The 10957-nt window shown below is 42.1% G+C and overlaps 1 protein-coding gene and 1 long non-coding RNA gene across 3 annotated transcripts; one reads left to right on the top strand and one right to left on the bottom strand.

Moving 5' to 3' along the window:
- Nucleotides 1–313: 313 nt before the first annotated feature.
- On the bottom strand, nucleotides 314–2654 carry LOC124341811. Of its 2 annotated transcripts, none has more exons than XR_006918616.1 (4): nucleotides 2558–2654; nucleotides 1003–1155; nucleotides 740–833; nucleotides 314–531 (listed from the first exon to the last, which is right to left on the bottom strand). It is a non-coding gene; the product is annotated as an uncharacterized LOC124341811 (long non-coding RNA). The 2 variants fall into 2 exon arrangements; XR_006918615.1 differs by lacking the exon at nucleotides 2558–2654 and adding an exon at nucleotides 2032–2533.
- A 3153-nt stretch (nucleotides 2655–5807) lies between these two features.
- On the top strand, nucleotides 5808–10858 carry LOC124344052 (PDZ domain-containing protein GIPC3-like). The gene is made up of 7 exons (XM_046797446.1): nucleotides 5808–6381; nucleotides 7709–7805; nucleotides 7880–8013; nucleotides 8753–8891; nucleotides 9091–9197; nucleotides 9964–10045; nucleotides 10127–10858. Exons 1-7 carry the CDS (start codon nucleotides 5965–5967, stop codon nucleotides 10285–10287), a joined length of 1137 nt encoding a protein of 378 aa, XP_046653402.1. The 5' UTR covers nucleotides 5808–5964; the 3' UTR covers nucleotides 10288–10858.
- The last annotated feature ends 99 nt before the right edge of the window (nucleotides 10859–10957 follow it).

Genomic DNA, 10957 nt, shown 5'->3' with positions numbered 1-10957 from the left:
ATTGTAACGAGGAAGTACGTCCGGTGTGGGGAGAGGGGGGGGGGGCAGGTCCCTCTTGGACATACAATTTTATAGATTTTGCACATTGTGTTACGAGTCTAAAATTTAAAAAAAATTTTGAATTCGATTGTTTACCTGCAGGCAAAGTTGTGAGGTATAAAAACACCTGGCCTTATCTGCAGTGGCTCTACAAATGACTTATTTATAATTAACCCTGATGGAGATAAAAAAAACGGAAAGAGAAAACTTGCAGTCAACTGTCTAGCTCAGGAATAATCGTACTCCGTAAGGTTTTATAACCAACGCCGCCAAAAATTGTCGAAAAGGAAGAATAGGGATCAATTTTGTCCTACCTTCATAAGCCCGGAACATCCACAGCCAGGCATCCACAAACTGTGCTCTATCCGACGCAGAAATTAAGTGAATCCACCAGTCAGGATAGGAAGAGGGGGGTCATCGTGAATATTCACACACCTTCACACGGGTGTACACGAGGACAGAGTTTCACCAATTAAACTGGATGTTGTTTATCTAGACAACAAATAAAAAATGGGTTACCAAAAAAATATTGCAGAGACAACAAGTAAGGAAAAGTTAGAAAGAAGACAGTGGGTAACCCCTTATTGTTAATAAACAGAATTACTAAGGTTTACATGTTATACCCTTTTATGCAAGTTCAAGGTCCACCATAAAAATATATGGCAGATCACAGGTTAATAAAAGTAACAAAAATCATTACCCGATTTCAATTGATGATGCTGAGATTATTGGTGATGACATATCAAAACTTGCAGCACATCTTGTGGTTATGATGGCTGGCTCAGGCCTGAAATCTGCACCAAGGTAAAGCAGGTTAACAAACTTTGCCAAGCATCAAATACAAGCATACATGATACTAGTCACTGTAGTTGGCCACCACCATTCCACAAATTTGCAACAGGTTTAACTCTTCTGCATTTAAGCTCTCAAAATAATTCCATTCGTATTCTTAGTTTAATTTACCTGAGAAACAGCGCATGGAGTGGAGAGCATGGAGTGTCAACAGAGTCAACAGGACACCAAAGTTCACACGACGACCACATTTTATTTTGTTCACTTCTCTATTTCTCTTGCAGACACGTACACGTTTCCGTGACCAGTGATCTGTTCAGTTTTCTATAATAAAAAATATCTGAAACTTCGTCTCTTTTCGAAAATCTGTGAGTCTGTGAAACAATCAAAGTGAAAGCAGACGACACAAATATTCTAATTAATCACGCTTGAACATATCGATATTAAAAATTCCCGCCAAAATCAAAATGCAAAAAAAAAAAAAAACGATTTAAGCGGTTTAATCGCCAATTCACCAGCGCTCAAGATCCGCTGGACAGATTGGGATTATTTTCATTTCACCACCACAGGCAAGATCAAAGTAACAAATTTAACGAAACCCGCCCTAATAACACCCCTGCAGGACTCTCTTGGAAGCCAAGATTTTTTTAAAAAGATATTAACAACGAAGTATTCATATTTAAATTGTGTTTGCAAAGTTTTTGAGTTAGAGACCGAAGTAAAACTAAATGATTATATTTTTAAACTGGTCGAGTGGATATCGGTTAGTGCAGATTCGCTATGTTACCTCCGAGTTCTCGGTTACTGGCACGGCTAGCTGTGTAGAACACATAAGGAAAATCAATTAACGACGCTGACTTCCGCGAATTGCAAAAAAAAAATTGCTGGTTAGCCATTGAAACGGCTAACGAAAAGACCCGCTCGTAAACAATAGAGCAGACGCACATTTACGTTACAGGTTACAGGTGCTATTTTGCACGCCAACGGTTTTTATCCTCCGAGTTGGCCCACAAAAAAATCACATGTTCATATTTGCCATATTCCCAATTAGGCTAGTTAAAAAAGCACGATAACATATTTTCATCATTATTCTCAAAGTTTCATTGTTTATTTATATCGAGTAACCACATATCCTTAACTGAATTATTTTCATTGGCAATCTTTAATCAAGCCAGCAAAAACAAGTATATACACCTTTACCGTTATAGTACCCGCAATCGGTCAGGACAAGGTTATTCAGGTGACATAGTCATATCAGCGAAGGCCAAACTGAAAACGTCCACTCGAATTTTTTGGCCAACAATAGTAAATGCCAATATAATTCCGTCCCGTTGCTTTTAGCGCTTCACCACCAAGGGGAAAAGAGGACGCAGCGCTATACTGACTGAGGGGTTGAAAAACACAAAATCATCCAACCCTGCGTTCGGGCGCCGTGCTTATTATTGCGCCAATGTGTGGGAAACGTTCACTCTCGACCGACGGCCACCAAACCCACAAAAAAGGAAAAAAATTAACGAACAGATGGTCCAGTCCAGCACGCAGCAGCAGCGTCATACGCGTTCATTGCGCTTTGCACAAAACGCCCAATAGACGGAGCTGCAAGGCTGACGATTTGGGGAGGGCGTACAATACATTTTCCCGGAGATTCAAACGAAATAACAAGACGTTGAATTGGTGTGTGCGTATACATGTAACGTTATATCAATAGAAAATATATATCTCCCACCTTGTGACGCAATTCTCTACGTTTTAACGTGCGACATTCTGAGACCTACTTCGGACTCGCTGGGTGGCTATGCTGGCGACGAATGAAGCGAAAGAATGAGGCAAAATAATAATAAGTCGACGTAGCCCTTGGTATCATCGGTGATTTTTCCGTTTAGTCATGCGAAGCGCGCGCTATACAGTCGAACGTGGACAACAACTAAAAGAAGAATAACAAAAAAAAATCTTCTTTTTGTAAGAGTCAAATTAAGGGGCAATCAGGTAGCTCAGATTAGTGATGTTTGGCTGGAGTCTGCTGCTGGAACGGTGTTGGGAAAAGGAGGCGGAATGAAAAGAAGCCGAGTGAGCCCTGAGCCAAACAATTCCGCACCATGTCGCGCCCGTTTTCTTAGAAACAAGATATTTTTCTTTTTCTTTCACCTTCTTTTGTGTTGTCTATTATTAACTACTTTTTTTTCAGACTTCCAAAAAAATTTTTTTTCAACATCCAGCCGAGTCTGGCCGTGGCAGTCGAGCGGAACTCTCTCTCCGTTCAATGTGTATATATGCAGAGCCTTTTTCTGGAGGGAATTTCTGTGCTACACACAACAGTCCACACAGGTATAGTTTATACCCCTTGTAACATCCAAACAGAGAAGCAAAGGGGCTCGCGCTCGGTAGCAACTATATACACTTTTTTTTTTAGATTTTCACGGTTTCGAATTCAATATGACAGACTATATAATGTTACACTCACTCCCATGTCAGTGGCAACGCCAAATTAAAATGAGCCATGGCACGAAATGTGTTGCATATTCTAAAAAAAAATCGGGACAATTTCATTTGACAATTGAAATGTATTTTCAATAGGCCTCTTGATCTGATAAGCTGATAATCAAAGGAATGCAAATGATTTTATGGTTGACGAATGTTTGATTTTCAATTCGATCGTCCTATACGAAATAAAAAATAAAAAAGTCTCTCCTCTTTTGTTCAAGTGAATGATTCGTGACTTGATGATTTCCGGTTCGTGTCGAAATCGGCAATCGACACGTGAATGATCTAGTCAATACAACAACAGTAATGGTGTGTGTGTGCAGTGGAAACAGACCAGACAGTTGTTCCATATGACAAGGGGATTGGCAGAGATTGGCCAAATAGAGGCGGCCGTGATGTGTGAATACATAATGTAAAATAGTAGTAGTATGCTAGTATAGCCAGCGCACCGCGGAGCTCCAGCTGGAGGGGCTGGATGGAAACGAGTTAGGGGGCAAACCGACTGCAGGTGAGTCGAGTGGTACTAACCGTTCATCGCTAGCCACACTGCTGCCCACCTGTCACGGTCTACTGGCTGACTGGCTCGCCTCTGTACATCATCCTTCTATTCCCTCCATTCCTCCATTCCTTTTGATTCCTTTTTGTTTTCGTTATTTCTTATTTCCCCCTCTTCTCCTTTCCATCCGTCAGCGTTGACTGCGGTGTAAACGAACGCGCGTGAGCCATAGCCCCCGCCGCCGCTTGCGCATGGTGTTCTCGTCATCCCCCCGGCAGGTAGCGCAACCGTGTGCATGCAACGGAATAAAGTAGGAGGCGGCCAGCCCCATCAGCTGGCCCAAACCATTTTCTCTCTCTCTCTGCGCTGTGTGTGTTGGGTGTTGTTGTATACTTATTCTCTTTTGATAATCCATCCTTTCCTATGGTCCCTCTTTTTCTTTCTTTCTCTCTCTTCTCTCTTTTCTCTCGGTCCGCCTAGATTTGTTCAGTGCGTCAGCGGATCCCGGCCGATTCGGCTCGACAACCTTATCGCTCGCCGTGTGCCTTCTTTTTCCGTGTGCGGTTGTTTGCCCAGTTATTCTTTTTTTCTGTTTCTTTCCATCCCTCACCTCACGTCATTATTTTCCAAAGCTCGCCATCTCTATCTCAACAGCCACGCACGACCTATCGGCTTGATCCTGCGTCAATGTAATCTCGCCGGTTTGTTCTCGTTTTAGACTTTGTGCCAGCGTGAATCTGCTGCGCTTCGTTGGCCTTTTGATATTTTTTTGTTTATCTCCATTTGGGCGGCCCTGGAAAAAATCAGCTAAGACAAGGGCAGGCCAGTCAAGCTCGACTCCGGCTCAGTGTCATGACGGACTGGTTTCCATAGTTAAACGTTTTTGTGTGACCACCTCCAAAGTGTCGAATATTCATCGCCTTTTCGTCCGTTTTTCGTCAGTGCCTTTTGATTTCATTTGTCGAATTGAATCATCAGTTTTTCTGGCCAGCTGATAACAGTTTTGGAATATCTAAGTCGCATATAGACACACCTGCAAAACTCTTCTGTTCATTCCGAGTTCTATCTATATTTGATCGAGGTTTATTTCCATTCGTTTCGTGTTGGTTGGTCAACCCCAGCGGCTGAGGGTTTTTTTTTCATTCCTAACAGTTCTGTGCTGTGTGTGAGTGTGTGTCTCTCCCCGTGTGTGTGTGTGCGCGCTAGTGTTTTTTTTTTATTCCAACTCGAAATTGTGCGACAGGTGTTCCAGGTCTACACACACACACAGAGATACGAGTGAACAGTGAGCAGCTTTGCTTGCCTTATTTTCTTGTGTTTCTCTAGATCATTCCATAGTCCAGGTGAGTTGCTGTTGTGTCCAGCTCTTTGTCGCCCTTGTTCTTCTCCTTGCAGACACATTTATTTTTTAAGTTACACACGTGCCATTTTTTCTTTTTCAAAGAGAGAAATAAGTTAACTCGTTTTTTTTTTTTCTGCTGCGCTTGTATCCGAAATGTTTGTTAAACGGTTTGTGGGACGCGAGGAACCATTCCCAGCCTATCTGGGCCATTGCCTACAAACTCAATGTAACCAAAAGCTGTTTGCTACATTCGAATTGATCAAGTCTGTCCGTTCCTTTTATCCTTATATTCCTATTATTTGATTTCGATCAGCAAACAAAAAAGAAAAGAAAGGCATGATTGACTATTTCCAACCATCAAAAGGTGTTTTATTATATATTGCACGTTAAAATCGATTCGTTGAGGTGTGCGCTCGTCGGGGTGATTGTGTTTCATTCTTCTTCATTCCCGATTCTGAAAATCAATTCGAGTAAACGAACTCGAAACGGTTCCGGTCTTTATGCCTACATGCAGTTCCGTCTTCATGCTCGCTTGTTCCGTCTGCCATATCTCAACGCTTCGCCTTTTGTTCGCCCATCACCCATGTTCCCATTTTTCAAAAAGAAACGAAAGGAATTAATTTCATTCATTTTCTTTTTGATTTATCGCGACAGGTTTTTTCAGAGGAGGTGATTTTCCGATTTCGGTTTTGCGGCTCAGCGGGTCGAATCGCTTAAGTCAAACAAAACAAGACGATTATATAACACCATCACTTTTAGGCGATATCCAGAGAGAGTGAAAAGGAGTTCAACTTGCAATCGACATTCGGCCAGCATGTCGCTCTTCTCGAAGAAACGCAAGCCGGTCAGTCACATGACGGGCGAAACGGATCATCACCACAACAGCGGGAGCAACGGACCGTCGTCCATGATGGAGGAGACGGCGATGAGTGGCAGTGGCGGTGGACGCCATCCGCATCACCCACTGCCTCCCATACCCACTAACGGGCACCACTCGATGCCGTCGACGCCGTCACGTCACCAGCACCAGCAGCAGTCTCAGCACTCGGCGCCGGGCGGCAACAGTAGCGCCGCCTCGTCGGCGGCCGCGGCAGCCAAAGTCACGCAACCCAAATTGGTCTTCCACTGTCAGCAGGCCCACGGGTCGCCCACCGGACTCATCTCGGGCTTCACCAACGTCAAGGAGCTCTACGAGAAGATCGCCGAGTGCTACGACATCCAACCGTCCGAAGTATGATGAGTCACCCTCTCTGGCCGCGCGCCATTTTTGAATTGACCTTTTCCTTATTATTTTGCTGCGCAACCCGGAATCATAATTATTTATTATATCTAATAAGCCGGGCGGTGATTGCGGCCGCATATTTGTTGGCAGACGTCACAGGAAAATCTTATCTGCCGTATATATATTTTTTGACGGTTTATGGGATGCTTAATAACGTTGGTTATCTCATCAGTATTATCGTCGTAGGTTTGCGGAGAGATGGGAATGAGAAGCCGGCAGCGAGGGGGAAATTATTTTTCCGAGTTCTTTTTGGGCGGATGACGAGGAGAGTCTCTCGGACTGTGTTTAAACGTGAGATGCCGTGACGGTCAGACGAATGAAGGAAGATGAATAATAACTGAGTTAAGCCCCTCTTTTGCCCAGTTGCCCGTCGGCTTGAATCGAGTCGAGGAAAAGACCTGGAAGGGAATCTGAGAGATGCTGTCTTAAAAAATAAAAAAAATGCCGACAGCAATTCAACACTTTCTGGAGGTTAACTCATCTGTACCATATACACGAAGAGAGAAATTTGTAGCCAAGAATATATTTTCCCTTTTTCAAATGGTCAATAATGGCCCGTTCTATACCTCCTACGGACATAAAACGCAGACAGAAAAATAAATAGATTTCCAGCTAAAGTCTACGACCGTTTTCTTTGCCTCAATACTATAGACGATGGGGTTCGGGCCTATACACAAAAGGGGCTTCTTTAATAACACAAATGTGTTTAACTACGCACGGGTCTTCTTCTTCCGCTTTCCAGTGGCTTCTGCTGAGCTGCTCCCACCCCATTTGTGTCTCCAGTTCGTTCCACCCATTTACGCCCAGATCGTGGGACGGTTCCATGAAAAAACTCGGCCCGCGTTCGTCCCGAATTGCTTATTAGTATTACCTTCTTCTCAAATTCCCATTTCGCATTTGATTGAACTGGACGGGCCCGGCGCTGTCGGTGGATTTCGTCTCATCCTTCCCCCCCCCCCCTTTCTGTCTTCTTCCTTCCATATTACGCATAAATTAACCGGGGGGAGACATTTTGACAGACTACCAGCACACGCTTTTTGTATAGGGAATAACTGGAAAACTGGTCTCCGCGTTCGTCTCTACCTGTAGATGTAATTCAATTAGCCTGAAGGGAGGGTGGCATTTGGGTCACTGAATTTTGTAACACGTAATAATAATACAAAAAGAATCCGGCGTGCTCTCACGAGAGAGAATACCGGTTGGCGCACGAGTGATGTTTCTTTTTTTTTCTCAAATAATAATAATTGCTGTTGCGCTCTGCGTAATATTTGGACAGATTTTGTTCTGCACGCTCAACACCCACAAAGTCGACATGAACAAGTTGCTGGGTGGACAAATCGGGCTCGACGACTTTATATTTGCACACAGGAAAGGTATGACAATGATTGAAGTTTTTGAGTTCAGGTGAATCTGATTAACAATTCATTCATTTGCATTTCTTTTAAAGGGCGACCAAAGGAGATTGAAATTACCAAGAGCGAAGATGCTCTCGGACTGACCATCACAGACAACGGAGCCGGCTACGCTTTCATCAAACGTATCAAAGAAGGAAGCATCATCGATAGGATGAAATACATCAACGTGAGTTATTTCGGATATTTAAAAATAAAAAGTGGAAATGTTTTTGAATGACGATTTTACAGGGAACATCACGTTGTTAGTCTCAAAGGTCTCTTGAATTTTGATTTGATTCAGTTTAACGAGGGTCTAGAATATCGTTAAAGGTATCATAAAGATCGTCTTCGTCTTATCAGTCGGTGAGACGGGAATTCTTTTATCAGTTTATAATTGTCTTCCATTTCCCAAGGTTTAATGTCATAAAGTGTTTGTCCTGCTACAGGAAAAATGTGAAGGTGATGACATTTGGGGATCTACAGATCGAGTGTATTATTTGCCATTACGTCACGCCATTTGTTTTAGCCGAAATACTTTTCCTTGTGTCAAAATCTGGACGCAGTTGTTGGGGATTTTTTCTTACATTTTCGACGAAAATGGCTTGGCTATGAGATGCGATCCGTTACATATATACCTGTTGAAACTGTCGACTAGCTTATACTAGACGTTCCTTATATGGCTGTTGGATGTTAAGAATACCTTTCAGCCAAAACAGCTGTTTGTCGGGGCGTGCAAGAATGTTTCGCAGTTGTTGAGTCGACTGGCGACAGATTATCCACTTCTGAAATTTGCCAGTTGGCCATTCATTCGCTGACATAATGGCCGAGCTCCCGATAAAAAAAAAACGGAAACCTTTCCCAACAAATAGATTAGACACTTCTTCCATTCAGATTCAAAGTGTCTAAATGTTTCCTTTTCAACAAAGGTCGGTGACCACATCGAGCGTATCGATCAAACCAGTCTGGTGGGTTGCCGACACTACGAAGTGGCCAAGATGCTTAAGGACATCCCGAAAGGCACCACGTTCATCATGCGGCTCGTCGAACCCCTTCAAGCCGGATTCTGTAAGAGCTCCTTTTTCCAAAAAAGAATCCCGTTTTCTTTGTTGTGATATATAAAAATAGCTCACCACCATCTTCTAATTTGAGATTGCACCTTTTTTTCCTTGTATGATTTTTTAACATATTTTTTCTTCTTCTTCTATTTCGCCTCTCATCTGGAATGCCGAATCACATGAATTTCTAAACAACAACCAAAAAATAGCCAACATTGGGCCGAGGACGAATCCCGGTACGGCCAAGAAATCATACGGTTCTGGCAAAGAAACGCTGCGTCTGCGTGCCAATGGACCGGCTCGTGTCGAAGAAGCTGTAAGTATACCATATTTCGTTGGTATCTTCTTTTATTCTTTAGCTTATACCGGGAATTATAAACGTATGATGTCACGATGCCTATACAAAGGGAAAAGAGAGAATATAGGACTGTGATTTGTTGGTCATCTTTTATTAAAAAGAGAAAAAGAAAATAATATACGTAAGCTGTAATAACAGACCCCTCAGAGGGTGGTATAGACCAAAGATACTTTCAACCGTGGCCTTCACGCAGGTTTTTCTTGTTATCCACCAATTATAATTCCGGGCTATTGCTATTGTGTTAACGTACTCATTTCTCTTTCTTCTTCTTCTTCTTTGTATTTTTCTCCTTTTGACCGGGAGCTAAAGAACGATGAAAGAGGAGAAATGAGGAATGAAAACGAGCTATAGACAACAAGAGAATGAAGGGGATACTAGACTTTTAAGGTGCGACTACCAGTGGCGGATGGAAGAGTTGCGGTTTTCCTTTCCGGATTTGGAAGGAAGGAGACGAGAACTATTACGTGTAGTAAAGAAGAAAAACAAAATTCGAATTTCCCAAAGGCTCTTTTGCGGCTGTTGTTGAGGGCAATCGGAATAGACTAGATACATGGAAAAAAAAGAGAAAAATCATCGGTCGCTAACCAAACACAAATCGATAAAATTATTCTAGCGAGTCTCCAATAATTTGAAAGGATGCGGTTAAATGACACTTGAAAACGTCACTGCATTTCTTACATACTATTTTTATTTATTTTTGTGTATTTCTATGTTTTACGTACAGCCGGACAGCGTAGTGGAAGCAGCCGTCGAAAAAATCAACAGTCTTTTGGAGAGCTTCATGGGTATCAACGATGCGGACCTAGGTAATAATTCATTAATTTGGTTAAAGAACAATAATCCAATGAAAGTTGTAATGACGAGAGTCTATTGTTTCACGTGAATAGCAACCCAAATCTGGGAGATGGGCCAGGAGAAGACAAACACAATGGATTTCGCCGAGGCCATCGACAATTCCGACCTGGAAGCTTTCGGCTTCACTGACGACTTCATTTTCGAACTGTGGGGCGCCATTACGGACGCAAAAGCCGGCAGATTAAGGAAATGAATCGAACGATGAAAACAAAAAAATCAAGAAAAATTAAAAAAATCAAGAAAAAAAAATCGAGAAGGAAAAATAATTTTTGAAAAAAAGAACCAAATAATGATAACATCTTCGACTTCCAGGCTAATAATGTCGTCATCCTTTCCTAACCTACCGACGCCCCATTGTTTTCTTTTTTTTTTAAATGCCACTTGTTCCTGTAATTAATACCTAGGAATTAGGATTTGAATGCGTTCATCTTTCTTGGCTCTCGTATTATTTTAATATCCTTATACCTTCCTGCGTAGTCGTCATTTGTCCGTTTCAGATTTCTATTATATACTTAACAATAATGAGCCCCCGCTAACAATAACTATACATATATATATGCCTATAGCAAGAGTAGAGCATCCGCCGGAGGTCTAGAATTAAAAAAAAAAAAAAAAGCTATTTCCTTGGGTTGATACTTTGATGCAAATAGAAATATATAATAACATGAGCTTTTCTCTTTTGAAAAGCTAAACAATATGTAGGTACCGTATTCTTTGGAGAAAAAAAAAACATGTGTGAGTGAGTGCGGTATGCGTGCGTAACATGTTTCGTCGACTGATGCTATTCCTTTAATTCTTGGAAGAAGTGAAAAGGCAAAAGAATAGAAATGCTAAATCACCATTCCAACATCATCCAAGTACAG

Source organism: Daphnia pulicaria, chromosome 6 (assembly GCF_021234035.1).
Source record: "Daphnia pulicaria isolate SC F1-1A chromosome 6, SC_F0-13Bv2, whole genome shotgun sequence".
NCBI classification, from domain to species: Eukaryota; Metazoa; Arthropoda; class Branchiopoda; order Diplostraca; family Daphniidae; genus Daphnia; species Daphnia pulicaria.
The sequence above is the reverse complement of the archived record's forward strand: the minus strand, read 5'-3'. Positions and strand labels throughout refer to the sequence as shown.